Genomic DNA, 23548 nt, shown 5'->3' with positions numbered 1-23548 from the left:
AAGCAGGGGTGGGGAACCTTTGTGGTCTGGTGAGCCAGATTTTTTATCTCCCTCATTTGCCACCAGTCAACTTTGAAGGGTGGGTAGGACCACCCACGTCAATCATCTGATTTCAGCTGACTGACACCTGTCAAAGTTCAAAGGAGGTCATATAAAGCAACCTCCATTGAAGATGCACTCCCAGCATATCTCAAAGAGGCTCCCTTTATCCAACAATCAGCTGATGGTCAGTTAGAGGGAGGCCATTTGAAGTCTCTGGAGAGGGGAAATTGCTCTTAAAACTGGGGCATTTCCTCTCTGTAAAGGAAGTAATTTGTATTCAAAGCACTTGGGGAAGCGTTCTGAATACAAACAGCTTCCTTTGGAAAGAAAAAGATGTTCCTTTCAAAGCAGAGTGTTCTTTCTTTCCAAAGGAACTTGCAAAGCCCCTTTTGTAGTACTTCCTAAGTGCCCATATTAACTTGCTACGTACCTTGCACAGGGCTTCCCAAATACCCAACAACTACCTGATTACTGGGCATTTGGGAAGCGCCGTGAAAAGCGCTTTGCTGCTTGGTGCAAAGCTTACAAAGCCCTTTATGCACAATCAGCTGGTTGTCAGGAACTTGGGAAGTGCTGTGCAAGGGCCCTAGCAGCCATCTGGCAATGCCTGATGTCACATGTAGAGCAGGTGGATGTGGCTTGACCGAAAAGCCTGGCAGCCAAATGGAAAAGCCTGGTAGACCAAATTTGGCCCCAGAGGCTGGAGCAGCCTTTCCCAACCAGTGTGCCTCCAGATGTTGTTGGACCACAACTCCCATCAGCCTCCACCAGCATTGCCAATGGTCAGGAAGATGGGAGTTGTGGTCCAACAACATCTGGAGGCACACTGGTTGGGAAAGGCTGGGCTGGAGGTTCCCGACCCCTGATCTATAGGTTCTAATCATATGGTTAATATCAGTGTGTCTATCCCAACAATTTTCTAGCTTTTCAAGTGACACCAGTTACTGTGTAGCTCGTGGGCATCTGATATAACACGCAGCTAATTCAGAATGATATTTCCCTGGACCAATGGGAGTACTACTGTGGCACTAGCCCTAATTAGCAAGCATTAGTAGGATGGTAACTGTAAAAACATTATAGCTGCTCTCTCCCCAGCCCCACAATTCAAAAGAATTGTAGAACTGAATTGACCACATCACAGGCAGCTTCTGGTCTAGTCAATTTCACTCCTAATATAAATTGCGCCATTTTTTCTTTTTAAGGGGCTCTATAAATCCTTTAATATATTTAACCATCCCTTGACTTAGTAAAATCAAGAAGTGTAATAAAAAAGAAACTTGAAAACACAGTTTCAAAAGAGCTCTGTGCATGGAGTAGAAACAGCACTTTATCAGCCACAGGCACTATACTATAAGCACTGAGATTCATACTAAAATGTGCACATTTCTACTGGTAGCCTGTTCATGTTCCTCCTGTTCTATCAAATAGCTTGAAGCACTAGACATCAGTTTGACCTGGGATGGTAATGGAATAAAGCACACACAAGGTGAAACAAAGCCCCTGCACACAAACCCACAAAGACACAGAATCTAGAAACAATGAGACCTCTACAATTTTGCCTCCAAATCTCTGAAAAAAATCATATGTAAATAGCATAAACACCTACCACATTGAGAATGTGTGAGGGCATACAGCAAACACGTGTACACACACACTATTCAAAGAAACACAAACACTGTATACACATACATGCACACACAACTTTCAAAGCTTAGCTGTTTTACTTCCTTTTTCCCATGTAGTAGAATATATATTGGTGGGTTGTGCATGAATATCAGATGTACATAACATCAAGCCATATGTTCATTCCCTAAAACACATAATGCAAACTTTATTCCTTTATATTATAGGTTGCTATTATTAAAAACTAAGTGTGAAAGCACCATGAGGCACTCTTTAAACACAAGTATGAGCATCCTCTCTGAATTTTAAATTAATGTTGCAGCCATCAACAGTAAATGTTCTCAATGTAAACGCTCTCTTATCTCACCATGTTGGAATATTGACTAGAGTTGAAGTAAAATGGGAGGGGGTATTTTTGGCCAAAACTTTCATCAGCTGCAAAAGCAAACACACCATCAGCAGATGAAGGGCTACCAACGGCCAAAAACATTCACTGATTCCAAGTCAGGACAAGGAGCATTGACTTCACTCTGAAATGCCTTTGCGACGTTGTCATATAGTAAAATATGATTGGTTATGTGCTAATGAGCCATCATCACATCCATGCAATTCCTGACTGGCCAGCATCACTCAGAGAACGAGTCGGGGAGTGAGGATGCCAGTGCTGAAGCAGCAGCAGAGACCCTTTAAAAAGTACTGCAGAGGTACACCTTTTTGAGATAACATTTGGAACCCAAAAACGTATTTACAGAAGACTGTTCTGCATACATCTACATTTAACATTGAAAAAATAAATATACAACATTTATTTGCATCACCATACTGCTCTTGCACCATTATATTACTGCTTAATCAGAACAGATTACAAAAAGTATAAGCAAAAGGTCTCATGAAATTCTTGATGCACATGCACTTTTCATATACCATAAAAATCACAACTGGATATGCACAGTCAACACATGTAGCAATTTCAGTCTTCTGGTTGCCACTATTTTTAGTCACATAATTCTCAGATGGAAAGTAAAAAGAAAAGATAGAACTGCTTTTGAGAACAGGCACTACTTTCTAGACAGCTACAGGCTGGTGACTTTTTCTTGAGAATTGCTCCTTGCCTATAGCGTAGAAGATTCTTTTGACATCAAGAAATGAAGATACAATATAGTGAAAATGTCAAAATACCCAAAACAAGTGGAACTCCAATATTCATGTCCGTTTGGATGGCTAAAAGCCACCTCTGTGATTTGATTACGTAACAAAAGCTTATGTATGTACATTATTATTTGGAATCCTATCCCAAGTTATTAAAAAATTATAAAATAGGAAATAAGACTAGCATCTCTTTGAGCCTTCTGTTCACAGCATTTTCAGAGTGAATTTCAACAATGCCCACTCTACAATAACAAAGAAGTTCTGGTTATGGATTTTTTATCATATTTTCTACCATTTCATTGCATGTATTTGTATTCCTTCACTCATTTAGTGAGGCTTTCTGTCCATAGTTCTCCTTGACTTTGGTTTCTTAATCAGGTTTACTTGCCAAATAAGACTAGGCATTAATTCTCCACTCTGAACTGGAGCACTTTATTGTTGGAGGAGGGGCTGTTGGGGCTGAAAAGTAAAAAAAAAAGTAAAGGGAATCTCCTATACAATGTGGGGAAAGGAGATTTTTCATCTCACTCAGTGTTTGGACATAATTGGTTTCAGATATGAAGAACTTGCTTTTCCCATGTGTTTTCTCCTGATGGAATATGCCATTTTGCTGAACAGTTTTGCTGAACTGAACATTTCAGTTTGCCGGAAACAGCTCAGGGAATTATGGCTCCTAATAAAACCATCTCTTGTCCCCTTCTTAATGCCTTTACAAGGGTGCCCTTCAGACAGAGACGAGTCATGTGAAAGCAAAGGACTTGATCCCATGTGGCTTAGAGGTGCATGTAAAACTAGACAACCAAATGGGTCTTTTCCCTTTTCTCTGTGCCTGAAGTCTGGACGGGTGTGAGAGTGTGTGGAAGAGAGAGAAGCAAAACAGTAACAATGATGAAAAATGTATCACCCGGCCTAATACCTTAATGCCCAATTGTTTTACTCTACAGTTCTCCAGAAACTCAGGTGACGTTTCCTCTATTTTATTCCTTGTGATTTCCAATTTTGTAGGAAGATGTTGTATTTTACTTTTCTTGCATTCATTGTCCCAATCCTAATCTCTATCTCCAGGATACTTACTATAACCTATTTTGGGAAATAGGTGTACCTCAGCACTCTCCAATTTGCCCATTTTATTCCCCCCACCTTCAACTGATACGCTGAACATTATGTGGCTCAACTACAATAACCAAAGGCATGGGCCTCATCTAATAACTTCTGTGTTAGCATGGCAGTTCTTCATGTATGATTGTTAGAACCAATCATGTTTCATTTCTGTATGTTTTTCAGATGCAAGTCAACACCAAATCCTTAAGCATGGAAAAGAAATAGCATGCAAAAAATAACACAGTTCTCACCATCAGACAAATCCACGCAATCTAAATATAGGCATGACTCCAGCATCATCAAAATGTAACCATCTTCCCTGGAGGCATTCCAACGAAGAATGAACACTAAGAGACATTTCACTCACCTCAGCATGTCTTCCATTTTTCGTATTCTCTTATGAGAATCCATTCTCTCTTTATCAAAATCATTCTGCAATCCATGAATCTAACATTTAAAAAGAAAAACACAAGAGTTCTAGCCATCACACACCATAATACTGTGACATAGTCATTGTCATTCATGCTTTGATGACTTCCAGAACTGTCAGGATGCTGACAGGCAGTATGCTTTCAAATACCAGTTGCTGGAAACCAGAGGGGGGGAGAGTGCTCTTTGCACTCAGGCCCTGCTTGTGGGATTCCCATGGACATCTGGTTGGCCACTATGAGAAAAGGATGCTGGAATAGATGGGCCACTGGCGTGATCCAGCAGCCTCGTCTTTTGTGAATAAACTACTGCAAATGAACTCTGTGTGGGACTGCATTTGAAGAAGGTTCAGAAACGTCTGCTAATGCAGAATGTAGCAGCCTGCCTATTAACAAGTGCAGGCCAATATCCCCACATATCACCTGTTTTGAGGTATTTGCACTGCTCCCAATTTGTTTTCAGGTCCAATCTAAAGGGCTTGATTAGGTCCTAAACATCATTGTCTCGATTTTCTCAAGGAATGTTTTGTCCCATGTAAACTTCTCTGGCACTTGAGATATTCTGCCAAGACTCTGGTCTAGATTCCATCCCATGGGGAGGCCAAATTAACCTCCACTCTGTAGCAGCTCCAGTACAAATTAGAGACAAAAGCTAATTTGAGATTTAAGGATTTGTACAAGGTAAAACACTGCTGCCGTAATCTCACTGGCTAAAATTATACATAAATAGATTCCTATATCCAAGAGACAAAGAAGTAACATGCGACCATAGGAAAGAACTGTGCATAAACTTAAGAGTGTTGCTTGCTAGTTTTGCTACATTCTTTATATTTGTCCAAGACCAGAATATAGTGTGGGATCTGGATCTGAGCTGGAGAGTGTGAGAGCAAGTGAGCTGGACATTAAGGAGCTCAAAAGAAGGCTGTTAACACAGCAAGGTCTAGAGAAGATTCAGAAACTTATATCCTCACTAACAGGTCCTCCTCCTCCTGATCATCTGCTATCATTTTTTGCAGCTGGATCATCTTCCTTCTGAGTTGACCCTTCCTTCAGAGGAGACCTCTGGCGATAGAGGCTTATCACAGCTGAACTCCTACAGCAATTCTGTACTGCTGCCTCCCCTCCCCTTGAGGCAAGGATCAAGGCTGGGCTCAGGGTATTGTTGGGAAGGTTACTGGGGGGCCCAAGCAAGACATCAGTGAAATGGGGCACTTCAGCCTGCCTTGGGACTATTGTGAATTCCTGCAGTTCCTCTACTGTCCTAAGCCTCTTTCTCAGAAGTCTCCCCAGGGGCTAGGGCAGGAAGGAATCAGACGACACCAACAATCCAGTAAATAGCCATGTCTCTCTTCAAAAGCAAAAGCTGTAGTGTATCAGAAACAGTAATTGAGTATACATATATCACTTTTTCGGATTACAGCTGATGAAATAGAGACAGTTAAAGGATTGAGGATTTATCAAACCATAGTTAGTCTATATTATTTTTCTTATAGTACCTCTAAAGAGCAATGTTACACTGTGTTGTAATTATCACAGGAAATAACAAATTGTAGCTCACATAGAAAGCAGCTCTAAACTGAGTCAGGAAAGTGGTCCATCCAACCCAGTATGATTTGTTCAGACTGGCAAGCAGCTCTCTAGGGTTTCAGGCCTATGTCTTCTCCAACCTGCTTAAAGATGCCAGAGATTGGACCTTGACCTTCTGCATGCAAAGAATGTGCTCTACAACTGCACTACAATCCTTCACAAACCACATGATGCTGGGAATCTGAATGTGACTCATTGTTCTCTTTTTTCTTAATGGGTTTGTGTGTGTGTAGTGGGGACAGTGAGTCTTAATGCTGTGCCTAACACATCCATGGCTTGCAATTAAGAGCAGCGATGATCAAGCAGAGTGGAATGAGCACATATGTGAAAAAGAGTCCATGTGTGTCCTATTCTGGTCCTGTGGAAGAGGCCACAAGGCACAGCAGATTGGTAGACCATGGAGATTTCCTAGTTTTTTTTTTTTATTGAATTTATTAGTCGCCCATCTGGCTGGTTCACCAGCCACTCTGGGCGACGTACAGAATAAACAATACATTAAACATTAAAATTTAAAAACAACAGTAAAAGCCTAGGCCATCCCAAAAGCCTTCCTGAAGAGCCATGTCTTCAGGGTCTGGCGGAAGCTCATCAGAGAAGGGGCATGACGGAGATCATTTGGGAGAGAATTCCAAAGGGTGGGGGCCACTATTGAAAAAGCCCTCTCTCTGGTCCTCACCAGTCTGGCTATTTTAACCGGTGGGATCGAGAGAAGGTCTTCTGAGGCTGATCTTGTTGAGTGGCATCCCTGACAATGTTGGAGGCGCTCCTTCAGATAGATTGGTCCAAAACCATATAGGGTTTTAAAGGTCAAAGCCAACACCTTGAATTGGGTTTGGTAAGCAACCGGTAGCCAGTGCAATTCCTTCAATACAGGAGTGATGTGATCTTGTCGGTGGCTACCTTTAATCAGACGAGCCACCGCATTCTGTACCAGCTGCAACTTCCGGACCGTTTTCAAGGGTAACCCCACGTAGAGTGCATTACAGTAGTCTAGGTGAGAGGTGACCAGGGCATGCACTACTGGTGGGAGCAGATGATTGGGGAGGTAGGGGCGCAGCCTCCGTATCAGATGGAGTTGATACAGCACCGTCCGGCTTACAGCCGAGATTTGAGGCTCCATGGACAGCTGGGAGTCAAGAATGACCCCCAGGCTGCGGACCTGGTCTTTCAGGGGCAATCGTACCCCATTAAGCACAAGGTCCACATCCCCCAACTTTCCCTTGTCACCCACAAACAGTACCTCGGTCTTGTCCGGGTTCAGCTTCAGCCTATTCCTTCCCATCCAGCCACTCACCGCCTCCAGACATTTGGACATGGTTTCAACAGCCAACCTTGGTGAAGATTTAAATGAGAGATAGAGCTGCATGTCATCTGCATATTGATGACACTGCAGCCCAAATCTCCTGATTGCCCCCAGCGGCTTTATATAGATGTTAAACAGCATCGGGGAGAGGATGGAACCCTGTGGCACCCCACAAGTGAGAGGGTGAAACCTCCTCCTCCAATGCTATTCTTTGGTACCTACCGGAGAGGAAGGAACGGAACCACTGCAATACAGTGCCCCCCATACCCAACCTCCTCAGGCAGTCCAAGAGGATAGCGTGGTTAACGGTATCAAAAGCCGCTGAGAGGTCAAGGAGGACAAGGAAGGTGCATTCGTCCCTATCCCATGCCCTCCTCATATCATCTACCAAGGCGGCCAAGGCTGTTTCAGTCCCATGTCCAGGTCTGAAGCCCGATTGAAATGGATCCAGATAATCCGCTTCCTCCAAGTGCGCCTGCAACTGTTTAGCCACCACTCGTTCTACCGCCTTGCTTAAAAATGGCAATTTTGAGACTGGGCGGTAGTTGTTCAGATCTTGGGGATCCAAGGAGGACTTCTTTAAGATTGGTTTAATTATTGCCTCCTTGAGAGTTGATGGCATTACTCCTTCTTCAAGTGATGTATTTACCACCATCTTGATCCCCTCACTCAGTCTATCTTTACAGCTCATAATGAGCCATGATGGACACGGGTCAAGTAGGCAGGTGGTTGGCTTTAGAGTTGAAAGCACCTTGTCCACTTCATCGGATGGAAGAGGCTGGAACCGACCCCACAACACCAGAGCACCACTGGTCACCTCTGGCTCACTCACTGTGTCCACAGCGTACGGAATAGCACTCTTAATACGATCAATTTTCTCCGCAAAGTGTTTTGCAAACTCGTCACAGGAGACCTTACCATGTTCCATTGGTTTCAGAGCAACTGGACCGACCAGGCTCCGGACCACTTGGAACAGTCTCCTGGGACAGCACTCTGCAGATGCAATGGAGGCAACAAAAAAATCTTTCTTTGCTGCCTTCATTGCCACATGCTGCTCTAATATGTGTTCAATCGTCGTCAGAGCGAGATATCCGCCACCAGTGTTCTAGCCGTCTCACCTCCCGCTTCAGACTTCGCAACCAAGGATTGAACCACTGGTTCCGACAAGGGCTATAAGCTAATGGAGGCCTTTTGAAAACTCTGCCTCCAGTCCACCTCTGCCCCCTAGATCCTCTTAAAAACTCTCTGGTCTGATGATAGGCATTTCTGCATTCCATGGTGTATTCCCTGCTCCATCGACTGGCAAGGTACCAAGGCCAATGTAAGTCACCTATGAGCATCCTGGCTCCAGTTTTACAAGCCCTGGTACAGTAGGGCCCTACTCATATGGCAGGTTCTGTTCCAAGTCCCCACCAAAAAGTGAAAACCACCGGAAAGTGGGGCGCTACTCAGGTGTAGCGTGGGGAACTCCAGCCACCACGCTCCAGCTGACAGCGATCAGCTAGAGCGCGCAAGCTCGCTGCGCTCCCGCTGATTGCACACTACAGCTAATCAGCTGGAGCCCGTGATCAGCTGTAGCGCAGGCAGCTCCAGCCGCCACGCTCCAGCTGACAGGGATCAGCTGTGGCGCGAGAGCTCCCTGCGCTACAGCTGAAGCGTACAATCAGCTGGAGCTCCTGGAGCTCGCGTGCACCAGCTGATCCCTGTCAGCTGGAGTACGGTGGCTGGAGCTCCCCGTGCTACAGCTGATCGCCCCGCTGTATTAGCACAACGCCGACAAGCAGGGCCCTACTGTACTGTGACATCTGATTAAAAGGACTCTAGCCTATCAGCCTTGGATTCAGGGGTCCCTGAGCACCAGCATCAGGCTGAGAGCTCAAAACCCAGTCTGGTTCCTTAGCCAGTGACACTATAGCCTCCCTTGCTATGTTCTGGTCATGGTAATATGAGTTTTATACCTCAAGGATTTTTTAAAAATTATTACTGAACGAGCCCAATACAGAATGTTAGTAAAGCTTGGTGGAGATGTGATACTTCTTGTTAAGGGACTCACCTCATTCAACTGCACTCTTCTTCCCTCATTTCTTCTTTCTCCCACTCAGGAAGTCAGTGTAGTGCAAAAACAATACTGGACACACTCTGGTGCTCCTGTTGGCGTGTTTGCACCACACCAACCTCCCAACCACCTTGCCCCTCCCGGGTAAGCAGCAGCAACTCAGCTGACGAGAGGTCAGGTGAGTGCCACTGTCCCACCACTCCCTTTGCTACTGTAAGTGTGCATGTAACCATAGTTAGCTCTAAAGAGGAAAGGCAGAATCCACATTCAGTAGGGGAGGAGGGAGGGGGAAGAGGTGCATGAGCCTGCAGGATACTCCAAAACTTTAAATCATAGTTCAAAAAAACATTATGCATGCACAGAAACTACACTGGTAGTAAGATGGATAACAAGAAATAATGAAGAAAGCAGGACTTTCCCCAAAGAAGCTAGAAACACAGGGGAAAATCCAATGTAGCAGGAGCTTTGTACAATCAGCCTTATCCTTCCTCTCCTCCTGCCGCCTCCCATGTCTCCCCAAAATCTGCACCAGAGGGCTGGGAGACCCTCCAGAGCAGATGGGGGGCCTACAGGGAGAGATGAGAAACTGGATGTCTTCTTGCACAAGTGAAATTCCATTACTCAAGCAGATGGACAACATTAGATGTCACACAGGTTATCTCCACAAAGTATCTAGGAAATATATGGAGCATAAGTTGCTGTAACCAATAAAGAAAGATACAGAAAGAGTTCTAAGCTTTCCAATTGCCTATGTAAAATTAAGAGACTTCTGTCTGGCACCATGTGTTGCATGCTGATTAAAGGGAAGAAAAGCTCATCTTCCCTTGAAGTATTCCGTAAAGCAGAGTTAAGTAATGGCCACATCCTTTGTCAATAAATGAAATAGCTACACATTTAATATTAAAAATTAATTTTTATTTTAGCTGGTGTATCTACTTCCATTAACATAAGAATAGCCTAGTTTCTCTTTCTTCCTATTGTCTGCCCACCAAGGAACCTGTGTGCTTTCATCAAAAGATGGAGACAAAACTGAGTAACAACTGGTTGTTTTATTTCTAGAGATGGAGATTCTGCATTTTGCATTCTCATTCCTAGGAGGCTGTAGTGCAACTTGATACCAGCATAGCACTTAAAAAGACCCTCATTTATCTGCTACCTCTCACATCCCATCTTAAGACTCTTACTAGCTACAGACATGAATGGCTTGAACACCAGCCAAAATTCTCTTATTGGCCTACAAAGTTACCTTTACTTTTTGTATGACATTAATTTCTTGAGAAACATTTGGTATGCTTTGTTCTTCTTTCCAAACACATTTCATTCTCAGATTAAAATTGTACCTTGCTAGTATGGATCAAGTGCAAATATGTACTAAAAAGCCTTCAGGATACTACACTATCTCTACAGAAAAGAGAAAATGAGGGAAGCCCAAACTTGTTCCTTAAATCATAGTGACCATTCCATTATGTTTCTCTATTTAAATGGAAAAAACCTGCATCCACGATAACGTGACCAGTGCTGTTTATATAATTCAGTTTAAAAAACAAAACAACCCTTGATTAATTTTGCAGTTAAGAAATTTAAAATTAAACTGTCAAAGAAGAAGAAAAAGCAAAAGTGATAGTGTTTACACTGAAATATAAAAGTCAGAATAGGAAATGTGACCACAAGAAAGCTAAATGAGCATCTGCAAGATAATCAAGTAAAATATAAGGAAATGTAAAAATAATAGGAAATAAAGCAGGACAATTGTGAATTTGATTTTTTAATTAATTAATGGTTGGTAGAACTTAATAAAGTGTTTTATTCTTTTTGCCACCTAACACTACAAGCCAGAGTTAAAGCTACCACCTCACCATTCTTGACCATTGTGATCACAGATTTTACATTCTCTAGATATTTATCACTACTACTTCTTCCATTAAAAAAAGTTAATGAAAAACCATGAAGATCAGCTAACATATCTATGATTGTAATGTTTGGTTGCTAGCAATTCCACTCTGTAGTAGGCCTTTTGCTCTCAGGTTTCTTTTTCTTTATTGGCCCAACAGAGTCAAAACTTGAACTCTTCTAGACATATGTTTCCAATGATTTTCTCCAAGGTAGAATCAGTGTTAAAGTTATTTTATCTTTTTATATGGTTCCAATACCTATGTGGAAATATCAGCCTCATGTCTGTTGTAAACTTAGAGATAGTTCTCATTGTGCATCTAGTAGAGATTTCTAGCTTAAAAGGCTATAATAAATAAAATAAAATAAAATAAGACTTGTGTTGCAAGTGATCTCAACGTGAGTTCCCACTAACGCAAATTCATTTAATGAATAGGTAAGAGGTGGCTGTCTTTATAACTAACCTGTAAAGCATGGGCACTTAATTTCTTTCCAGCTTAAAATCATATTGCCCTCTGGGGACTCCTTTAACGCCACATGCCAGTGGCTCAAAATGTGTATGTGGCAAAAAGTGTCCACCCCACACTCTCGCACATGCATGCATGCATGCACGCATACACTAGAGCATACAAACACAATGCTGGGGGGGGGGGGTAGGGCTTGAAGCTATGGCCCCAGAAGGGAATCTCATGACAATTTTCTTTAACCAAACACAACTTTACCCACATCCTCTCCCTGCCACTCACACTCCCTCAGCAGAAACGTATGCCAGACATTCCACCGTGCAACAGCCCAGTACCAGTGCTATTGGGTGTGTGTGTGTGTGTGTGCTACCGCTATCACAAAATTCTCAGGGGTTTTCAGGGGCCATAGAAAATTGCTTGGGCCAAGGGTTAATGTAAAGCATATATTGGTGCAACCCCATTTTTCCTTTTCTAATACATTTTTTATCCCCAGATCTGATAATAGTCAGTTAAAGGGTACTTGCTGCTAGCCCTGACTTCAGTCATATATAGAAGAGGTGGTGTCCAGGATACTGACACAAAAAGAGTACAGTATGCACAAGCTTTTAGCACATCACAGAGACCCCACAGCCCAAGCAGCAGGGCTTTGCACTATACGAGTTCACATCTGCAGCAGGGCTGGACAGCTACATTAATATGCATGTCTTTTAAACCAAGATATAAACTGAGTGATGGTCAAATGGACTCAATGCAGGCAACAACATATATCTGACATATACATGCAATCATGTGCTTTCTAGAAAAGCAAAGATCTAAAAGTTGGCCAGCTCTGATTCAAAGCAAAGTATCCTCTGAGCAGAGACCATGTTGAACATTCATGGCTCAACAAATATGTTGACTTTGGGACCAAAGGTGGGGTGACATATTCATTCATGGGTATGGTGAAATATGTGATAGGAGATGACGGACTTCAATGAAAACTGCAATTTTCCAGGACAGGTTTGTCAGAAAATAAAAGGTTGTGAAGACTGACACTGGAAGAAAATAATTTAATATTTTTCTCAAATCTGACATAAAGAGTTAGAGCTTGGAAAAGTTACTTTTTTGAACTACAACTCCCATCAGCCTCAGTGTACCTGGGTGGCATGAACAGTACTATGTGTTCCAGTCTCTGCTCCACTAATTAAACTGGAGAACAGGCAAATTTAATCTGTGATTAGAGTCTTATTTAATAAATCTACTAACTCAACTTTTTAAATCTGAGATCATAAAAAAATTGCTGGAATATTTTAAGTATTTCCAGATAGGGCACTATTCAAATCTTCAACATGAGGATTCATTTTATCTAAATGAACTGAAATAGCAAGTGAATATTTCTTAGCCAATATAGTGTTGCTCTCTGGCAAACATTAACATGTTTATCCTTGATAAAAGGTGGTTGATAGACAAGCTTTAACTTTTACTCAGTTCCTTATCTGGCCAATATTTGCATTTTATAATTTATAAGCAAAACTTTTAATGGTTACAGAGGATATTCCATACACTGAAAACGGTACTTCCATTTATTACCTTTTTTTCATGAGCTCTTTCTAAATGAACTTTCTCCTGCAAAAAGGTCTGTTCTTGATCCTGAAAAATTAAGATAAAAAATTGATGATCACTTGATTAAGAAAATCTTATTAGCATAAGCTAAAAGCACTCTTCAAAAAAAAAGTAAGATCAAGCATGATCAGGAAGGAGATACCTCAGCTACACAGTTTTAAAACTGATGAAAAACTGTTCTAGGTGTGGGAATCTAAGCTCAAGATGTCATCAGTTCCAGTCTTCAAATAGAGGTGTGCACACTGGCTGCTGCTGCTGCAAACATGCAGAACCAGTCTATGTACGCCCCCCACCCAAAATCCAACCCTACAGCAAAGTTTGTACATATTAGCAAAACACAATGAACAGTTACTGGGGTAGTATAGCTTGAATTTACTTCATTACCTCTCTTTACTTTCAAAGTACTCCAAAGAATGCAATAATCAGCAGCCTCCCTACACTAAAGGGTTACATTGCCCATAGTCAAGGGCAGTTAATGGATAAAGGAGGAGGAGAAATGGAGCAGTGGAAAGCTTTGAAGGAGATGGAGTGAAAGAATAACAGCCAAGCTTAATTTGGACAGCAAGGAGACAGCAAATACTACCAATTTGTTTGAAATGTAATAGCAGTGCAACCCTTTATGCTAATATGCTAATTTATTTAACTGAACACAACTTCACATGTAGCTATCACTATGAAAGACAGACATAGAAATTACTTTCAACATCACTGTATGCATTTATTTAATCCACTTATATATATATATATATATAATTTATTTATGTATTTATTTATTACATTTATACCTCGCCTTTCTTTTCATGCTAGAAACCCAAGGCAGCTTACATATGCTTTTCATATCAGTTCAATAAGCAAGGAAATAAGACAAATAGTCCCACAGTTTCTTTAAAGGTTTTAACGCGAAATAAGACTATATTCTATTATTGCTGGTGTTGAGTGATTGGTTCACATTTCCAAGAACTCCAGAAACTCTCTTACTTGAGCATTCTATTCTTACAAATCATAGAAAGAAGTAACAAGGGCTCATCATTAATCCTGAGTAAAAAATCTGGGGCTCACCCTCAGCTGTTGCTGCCTTTGATGTTCTGATTCTAGTAACTGTTGCTTTAATTGAGACACACACTGTTCTAATTCTTCAATCACATCAGATGCCTGTAGGGATTTAACAAACAAGGGAATGTTGGTCTCGTACTTGCTCTGCCAGAAATAAACTGATTTCAAAGTTCTACTTAAAGGTACGGGAGAAGATGGTCTACTTGGAAAAGATGCAAAAGCTTTTAAACACAAGCCCTGCACGTTTCATTTGTCCTTAAAATGCAAATACTAGTATAGTCAATGATTGATTAAACATAGTTGTTAAGAGTCATTGGCATCTGATTAAGAATTGTACACACACTTCAGAGAAATATTCCACTAAAAAATAATGTTGAAAGCGCTCTAGGCTTCAGCCTTGTCAACATGCATCTATATAAGTATATGAAGGCAGTTAAGAAGACTCAAATTAGTAAATTAAATCCTCTCACATTTTTATTTATTTTATTCATATCTATACAAGTGTATGCAAGAATAAAACATGAGAAATTAATACTGAAAACATTACCTTCATTGTTGTTAAGTAAACTTTTCTGTTCATATTCATGAGTGTATTCACTAATAGGCAAAAAAACCCTTGGGATTTAAGAACATACCTATAACCAACAGATGTTTCTATCAAACTTTTAAAAGCAGGGAAATTGGGTAGCTATACTGAATGCACTAGGGGCACTAGGGGAGGGGAGGAGGAGGGCGGGGAGGGGAGGAGAGGAGGGCGGGGAGGAGAGGAGAGGAGGGCGGGGAGGAGAGGAGAGGAGGGCGGGGAGGAGAGGAGAGGAGGGCGGGGAGGAGAGGAGAGGAGGGCGGGGAGGAGAGGAGGGCGGGGAGGAGAAAATATTGGATCAGTGGCCACTGGGCAGAGGAGAACTCCCTTTCCTTTCCAAATGGAAAACATTGTGAACAGCAGGGCCGGCTCCAAAGGGCGGCCAGGTGGGGCCCTGGCCAAAGGCTCCAAAGGGCGGCCAGGTGGGGCCCTGGCCAAAGGCTCCAAAGGGCGGCCAGGTGGGGCCCTGGCCAAAGGCTCCAAAGGGCGGCCAGGTGGGGCCCTGGCCAAAGGCTCCAAAGGGCGGCCAGGTGGGGCCCTGGCCAAAGGCTCCAAAGGGCGGCCAGGTGGGGCCCTGGCCAAAGGCTCCAAAGGGCGGCCAGGTGGGGCCCTGGCCAAAGGCTCCAAAGGGCGGCCAGGTGGGGCCCTGGCCAAAGGCTCCAAAGGGCGGCCAGGTGGGGCCCTGGCCAAAGGCTCCAAAGGGCGGCCAGGTGGGGCCCTGGCCAAAGGCTCCAAAGGGCGGCCAGGTGGGGCCCTGGCCAAAGGCTCCAAAGGGCGGCCAGGTGGGGCCCTGGCCAAAGGCTCCAAAGGGCGGCCAGGTGGGGCCCTGGCCAAAGGCTCCAAAGGGCGGCCAGGTGGGGCCCTGGCCAAAGGCTCCAAAGGGCGGCCAGGTGGGGCCCTGGCCAAAGGCTCCAAAGGGCGGCCAGGTGGGGCCCTGGCCAAAGGCTCCAAAGGGCGGCCAGGTGGGGCCCTGGCCAAAGGCTCCAAAGGGCGGCCAGGTGGGGCCCTGGCCAAAGGCTCCAAAGGGCGGCCAGGTGGGGCCCTGGCCAAAGGCCCCATGGCCTACAGGGGCCCCTGAAGGGCCTCTCATTATGGTGGTGCAGTAGCGCTCCCCTGCTACTGACTGCAGGAAGGAAGCTGCCAGCCCGCCCACTTGCTCATTCTCCTGCGTCTGCCCACTCGCCCTCTGCCCCCACCTGCTTGCTCACTCATCCTCACCCCTGCCTGCTTGCCCTCTCCCTCAACTTGCTTGCTTACCCCCCTCACCCAACAATCCTTCCACTTCTCCGCCTGCCTGGTAGGTAGGTGGACGGTGCATGTATACGGGAGCCAGGGCCCAGGGCAGGCTGGTGCCCAAGGGCCCCAGTGAACAGTATAATTTTTTTCAGCATTTCCCCCACCTTTTTATTCTACAGCAGACACATGTAGTCTCCCACACAAATTCAAATCAAAGCTGTCCCTGGCCACATCCACACCAGACCTTTATTTTGTTTTAGACAGTCATGGCTTCTCCCAAAGAATCCTGGGAAGTGTAGTTAGTGAAGGGTGCTGAGAGTTCCTAGAAGATACCCTGTTCCCCTCACAGTGCTTCAATCAGGGTGGCTGACAGTTAAACCACTCTGGCCACTAAAGCTCTGTCAGGGGAATAGGAGTCTCCTCTCAGCACCCCGTTCACAAACTACACTTCATAAGAACATAAGAAGAGCCTGCTGAATCAGGCCAGTAGCCCATCTAGTCCAGCATCCTGTTCTCGCAGTGGTCAACCAGGTGCCTGGGGGAAGCCCACAAGCAGGACCTGAGTGCAAGAACACTCTTCTCTCCTGAGGCTTCCGGCAACTGGTCTTCAGAAGCATACTGCCTCTGACTAGGGTGGCAGAGCACAGCCATCACAGCTAGTAGCCATTGATAGCCCTGTCCTCCATGAATTTGTCTAATCTTCTTTTAAAGCCATCCAAGCTGGTGGCCATTACTGCGTCTTGTGGGAGCAAATTCCATAGTTTAACTATGTGCTGAGTAAAGAAGTACTTCCTTTTCTCTGTCCTGAATCTTCCAACATTCAGCTTCTTTGAATGTCCACGAGTTCTAGTATTATGAGAGAGGGAGAAAAACTTTTCTCTATCCACTTTCTCAAGGCCATGCATAATTTTATACACTTCTATCATGTCTCCTCTGACCCGCCTTTTCTCTAAACTAAAAAGCCCCAAATGCTGCAACCTTTCCTCGTAAGGGAGGCGCTCCATCCCCTTGATCATTCTGGTTGCCCTCTTCTGAACCTTTTCCAACTCTATAATATCCTTTTTGAGAAGAGGCAACCAGAACTGTACACAGTATTCCAAATGCGCCCGCACCATAGATTTATACAATGGCATTATGATATCGGCTGTTTTATTTTCAATACCTTTCCTAATTATCGCTAGCATGGAATTTGCCTTTTTCACAGCTGCCGCACACTGGGTTGACATTTTCATTGTGCTGTCCACTACAACCCCGAGGTCTCTCTCCTGGTCGGTCACCGCCAGTTCAGACCCCATGAGCGTATATGTGAAATTCAGATTTTTTCCTCCAATATGCATAATTTTACACTTGTTTATATTGAATTGCATTTGCCATTTTTCCGCCCATTCACTCAGTTTGGAGAGGTCTTTTTGGAGCTCTTCGCCATCCCTTTTTGTTTTAACAACCCTGAACAATTTAGTATTGTCAGCAAACTTGGCCACTTCACTGCTCACTCCTAATTCTAGGTCATTAATGAACAAGTTGAAAAGTACAGGTCCCAATACCGATCCTTGAGGGACTCCACTTTCTACAGCCCTCCATTGGGAGAACTGTCCATTTATTCTTACTCACTGCTTTCTGCTTCTTAACCAATTCCTTATCCACAAGAGGACCTCTCCTCTTATTCCATGACTGCTAAGCTTCCTCAGAAGTCTTTGGTGAGGTACCTTGTCAAACGCTTTTTGAAAGTCTAAGTACACTATGTCTACTGGATCACCTCTATCTATATGTTTGTTGACCCTCTCAAAGAATTCTAATAGGTTACTGAGACAGGACTTTCCCTTGCAGAAGCCATGCTGGCTCTGCTTCAGCAAGGCTTGTTCTTCTATGTGCTTAGTTAATCTAGCTTTAATAATACTTTCTACCAGTTTTCCAGGACAGAAGTTAAGCTAACTTCCAGGATTCTTTGGGGGAAGCCATGACTGTCTAAAGTGAAATCAAGGTCTGGTGTGGGTGTGGCCACCTGATTAGCCAAGCCAAGCGAGTCTGGCTTTTAGAACACTGACAGTTGGCTCTTACTGAGCATGCCCGGGCTTATCATTGACTTTAACACTGACAGATAGTCATTTTTTTTAACTTTTAAACTGCAGAAGATAAAGGTCAGAGTATGCGGCAAGGTAAGTAACTCTGTGAAACTGGCTGATTTTAATTGATTTCAACAAATTATGAGAACACTGACAGAAAAAAGTCCAACAGGGGTCTTTTTTGTCTCTTTTTTTATACTTTTAACTCTCAATTCTCACTGGCTGTTTTGTGTATCATGAAAATTTAGAGGGTTGTTAAGCAAGTATTTCTGAGTTCAGGACTATATGTTTTGTAAGGTTTTGTTTTGAAATGAGCTTACGGGAAGCATCAGAATGGCATGGGGGTATTTTCAATTTAACATTGTGGAATGTGAAAAACCCATGCTGGCTATAGTATACAGCCACTCTCGTGGCTGTATAACACATGCAAACTTACCTTCGCTGCAGAAAGAGCATGCTCCTGTTTCATCAAATTTAGGTCAGCATCATATTTGCTTTGAAGCTGTTGAATGTTCTGCTCATAGTCTTGTACAATATGCCCCTTTTCTTTTTGAAGTGAATTACACCTACAAGCATTGCAAGGAAAACTAAGCAGAAGTATCCTATGTATATGGAGGTATAACTTTTTCTTCTCTAACGTATTTTACAACAAAAATACACCAGTATTTCTCTGTTCAAGCATGCAAATATAATCAATTCAAATACTGAACTGGCTTTATTAAAAACACAACCAAGAAGAACACAAGAGGTTAGAAACACCAATTCCAATAGCTAAACATGGATCACCACTTTCAATCAGGGATAACAAATTAGTCAAGACACCCATACATTCACATCCTACCACTGGGCAATCCTGTAAGAAGCTACCAATAACAGGGAAAGGTCAACTACAGCACATGAGGTAGCTTCAAATGGAAGGCTTGTTTATACAATCAAGTTCCAGTTTTCTCACAAAGTTACTATCCTGGTCAAGCAGAACCAGTAGTTCAGGAATGATCATTGCTGCACTATTTATAGGTTCACTGTATTTCTCTATGGAACTTTGAATTCCCCAACCTATAATGTATCTTGGTGCCACAAAATTATTTTTTGTTTTTACTACCCTTCTAGAAGTTTTACCTCTGCTATTAATTATCATCACTTTTGATTTATCCTATTAATGTGTAAACAAATCAGAAGGTGATATTATTCTACAATAGCTGATATCCAAGTAAATAGGCAAGTAAAACATACCAGGCACTTATGAAAGTCAGTATGCAACTTTTGTTATCATTTACTATTTAGCTGTTACTGAAAAGTAATGTTTTATAACTAGTAGCACTGACTAACTTTACACCTATTATCCAGAGTAAACTCATTCAACGAGTACCTTGCCTTGACTTCTTCAAGCTCTGCATACACAGCCTGGTAGGATTGCTCCAGATTGGTCTTTTCTTGAGACAACTTCTGACGCTGCAAATTACTGGTTTCTGCTTCCACGGTCAGTTGATGGACACGGGCCTCCAGCTCTTTGACCATCTGGTTCTAAATAAAATTGTTAAGACTGTATTAGAAATACATTAATGTACACCGTAGAACTATTTAACTATAGATACTTCAGAAAATACCATGGTTGGAAAAGAAAGCCTGTTAAATCACATACAGAAAAATATAAATATACCAACTCCCAACTAAATGATAACAATTTCCATTTCCAGATAGGGAAGTCCTTATAGAGAGTTGCTCCAGAATAAATATAATCTTATTATAACGGTATATAAATTGAGAATGTAAAGTATTAGTGGATTTACTAATCTATATTTGCTTGTTTGTTTATAAAATCATTAGAATAAGGCATAGCCCACCCAGAGTAATTCACAACATCACAAAACAATACATATATAAAATACAATATATAACAACAGCAGTGGTGTTAATCATCTTTTAAAATCCTAGGCCAATTAAAACATTTTACAAGCCTCAATACAAATTACCACCCAACCATCAGAACCGCCTCTACTAAAATAACCATTTCTAAGCGAACAATCTTTAAGAGGAAGCACACCAATAGAAATAGGTAAGGCCCACTTAAACATCAGTAATGGGGAGACCATACAATTTATCCCTGTACTAAAGCTAGAGCAACCCGTGCTTCGCTCACACCACCCCAAATTTTATAATCATTATCATTTATTAATTGCCTTCCACATATGGGCTCCTACTGCGAGGAAGGGTAGGACAGAAATCTAATAAATAAATATGTCTCAGGGTGATTTACAAACATACCATAATAACAGCTAAAAACAGTAAAAAAAAACCCTGAAGATAGATTTAAAAACAATACAGATTTCCCCAATCTGGAGGCTACCACAGAAAAGCCCCATCTCTCATGCCCACCATATAAATCAACCTTAAAGGCAGGCATACAACAGAATCTCTGAGGCAGACCTTAGTACCCAGCAGAATCAAATTGCTCACATGCCTAAATATACTGTAGGTATCCTGCTAGGTAATGTGGTCCCAAGCGGTTTACAGCTTTAAAGGTCAAAACCAGCACTGTGAATTAGGCCCAGAAAGGTAATAGCAACCAGTGCAACTGGTACAGAATTGGTGTCATATGCTCCAACTGCAGCAAACAAGCAAGGAGGGAATCACCCAAAAATGCTCCAGCCAAACAGAGGGGGACCCTCAAGGTGCCAAACCAGCAACCAGCAGAGAGTTGAGAATGAGAATTTTTTATTGCAGCCCAATGTGTTTTGGGTGCTGACACAACCCTTTGTCAAGGGAAGTCTGCAAAGGTGTGTGTGTGTGTGTGTATCTATCTATCTATCTATCTATCTATCTATCTATCTATCTATCTATCTATCTATCTATCTATCTATCTATCTATCTATCTATCTATCTATCTATCTATCTATCTATCTATCTATGTATATTCACTAATAGGCAAAAAACCTTGCGGTTTAAGAACGTACCTATAGCCCACAGAATTTCCCTGCTTTTTAATCCGGGAGGTAAGAAATGGGATCCTGTGCAAGTTTGCTAAGAGTGGATGGATCATTTGCATACTTACTGTTCAATGGGATTTACTCCCCTTCAATCATGCTTAGGATAGGTGAAACTGACCAGAGGATGGGTAGGGGAGGAGGAGGAGGGAGGAAACACAGAGGGGAGGACTGGGAGGGGAGCAGGCAGGAGGGAGAGGGGTGGAGGACAGGTTTGATCATTTGCATGTTTATTGAATTCAGTGCGATTTACTCCCATACAATCATGCTTAGGATAGGTAACACTGACCAGTGGGGAGAGACGGAAGGCTGGAGTTGGCAGGGGAGGAGAAAGAAGGAAGAGGGGAGGAGAGGAGAGGAAGAAGGGAGAGGAGAGGGGAAGGAGGTGAAAAGAAGGTCTGATCATTTGCATGCTAATTGAGTTCAATGGGATTTACTCCTATGCAATCTTGGTTAGGATAGGAAAAACTGACCGTGGGGGAGAGGAGTGGGAGTGGGAAGGAGCGAATTGGAGGGGAGCAAAAGAAGGGAGAGGGTAGGTTTGATTATTTGCATGCTTATAGAGTTCAATGGTATTTACGTCCATGCAATCATGCTTAAGATAGGTAAAACTGACCATGGGGAGGAGGAAGAAGAGGGGGGAAGGGGAAGGAGGGGATTGAAAGGGGATGGGGAGGGAGGAGCAAAGGAAGGGGGAGAGAAGGGGCAAGGGAGGGAGAGTTTGATCATTTGCATACTTTTTGAGTTCAGAGGGATTTATTTCTATGCAATCATGTTTGAAAATGGGAATGGACTGCCTTCAAGTCGATCCCCACCTATGGCGACCCTTTGAATAGGGTTTTCATGGTAAACGGTATTCAGAGGTGGTTTCACCATTGCCTTCCTCTGAGGCTGAGAGGCAGTGACTGGCCCAAGGTCACCCAGGGTGCTTCATGGCTGTGTGGGGATTCAAAGCCTGGTCTCCCAGGTCATAGTTCAAAACTGACCCAGGGAAGGGGCAGGGAGTGGGAAGGGAGGAGATTGAGTGGGTGGGTGTGAGGCGTCCTTCCCTGGCTCTCCCTGTCAGGTTCCTACCTGCTCGTGGTTACTGCCTGTCTCTAGGCACCACCAGGGACTCCACCAGTCCGGACCGCACTCTCTTATGGTTTACCTATCCGCTCTAGCACAGATCTCAACAGATCCCCCTGCTAGGCAACCACCAGTAACGTCCCAATACTAGTATTCCCAGAGACTCTGAATACTGGTATTGTTATTCTCTTCACCGCTGCCACCATTTGTTACAGTTCCCCTTCAGCCTTGGTCATTACCTTACCCTCCCTTCTGGTCTGTGAAACCCCAGCCAAGGATCAGGCCTTTGGTAAACCAAATTAAGTATTTATTACAGATAACAAAGCTAACAAGATTAACAAGATTTCTTCTTAAGGCACATAAGCATATGGTTTTACTCAATACTAATCCGAACTCCACCTCCCTCCTTCTTCACGCTCTCCTGGCAAACAACTCTCTCAAACCCCACCAAGCAATCCACTCTTTCTCTTCCCCCCCCAGATGCCACAATTCACCACCTCACATTCCCCCCAGATTTACCTGTCATCCTTTCATTTATACTTTCAGCCATTTTAAACACTCAGCCAATCATCTCGCATTCTACTGCCCATTCACTCCCCCTCTTTCACTCCACTTACCATGTATCTTCTAAAACAACAACACTTACCATATATACATTAATATAGGAACATCACAGTGGGAACTGGGCAGAGGGGAAGCCCCTTTCCTTTCCAAAAGGAAAACATTGTGAACAATATCATTCTTTTTCAGGCTTTCCCCCACCTTTTTATTCTACAGCAGGCACATGTAGCCTCCCACCCAAATTTAAACCAAAGCTGTCCCTGACCATATCCACACCAGGCCTTTAGTTCACTTTTGACAGTCAGGGCTTCTCTCAAAGAATCCTGGGAAGTGTAGTTAATGAAGGGTGCTGAGAATATTTTCTAATGCTCTTGCATACATTTCTGTTGACTTGATCATATGGGAAGCAACACACCAATCTATCTTCGACAGGATGATATTTGGGGGTCAGCTGGTCTAATCTATTTTTCTTAGCAGCTTTCTCCCTCACCTTTTCCAACACTGATACAGGATAACTCTGTTACGCAATTGCATAGACAAAATGGAAGCCTCATAATGAAAATCCCTGGCCGAGGTATAATTGTGTTTGATCCCCAAAAATTGGCCTTACTATATCTAATGTACCGTGGGTGATGACTGTCAAATCTGAGATAGGAATTCCTGTCAGTAGGTTTTTTATATAAAGATGTACACAAATTATTATTTTGTCTGAAAACTTCAACATCTAAAAAACTGATGGATGACCTACCAGATTG

The 23548-nt window shown here is 43.1% G+C and overlaps 1 protein-coding gene across 7 annotated transcripts in view; it reads right to left on the bottom strand.

The window, feature by feature from the left end:
* The window catches only part of CEP112 (centrosomal protein 112), a 433937-nt gene that overhangs the window by 283939 nt on the left and 126450 nt on the right, over positions 1-23548 (bottom strand). For all 7 annotated transcript variants that reach the window (XM_061615587.1, XM_061615581.1, XM_061615583.1 and 4 more), the window contains 5 exons: positions 19550-19704; positions 18617-18746; positions 14305-14397; positions 13213-13272; positions 4283-4362 (listed from right to left, as the gene is read on the bottom strand). In XM_061615587.1, coding sequence (XP_061471571.1) covers positions 4283-4362; positions 13213-13272; positions 14305-14397; positions 18617-18746; positions 19550-19704 — 518 coding nt within the window. The remainder of the gene's footprint in view (positions 1-4282; positions 4363-13212; positions 13273-14304; positions 14398-18616; positions 18747-19549; positions 19705-23548) is intronic.

The sequence above is a fragment of the Rhineura floridana genome, chromosome 3 (assembly GCF_030035675.1).
Source record: "Rhineura floridana isolate rRhiFlo1 chromosome 3, rRhiFlo1.hap2, whole genome shotgun sequence".
Lineage (NCBI taxonomy): Eukaryota > Metazoa > Chordata > Lepidosauria > Squamata > Rhineuridae > Rhineura > Rhineura floridana.
The sequence above is the reverse complement of the archived record's forward strand: the minus strand, read 5'-3'. Positions and strand labels throughout refer to the sequence as shown.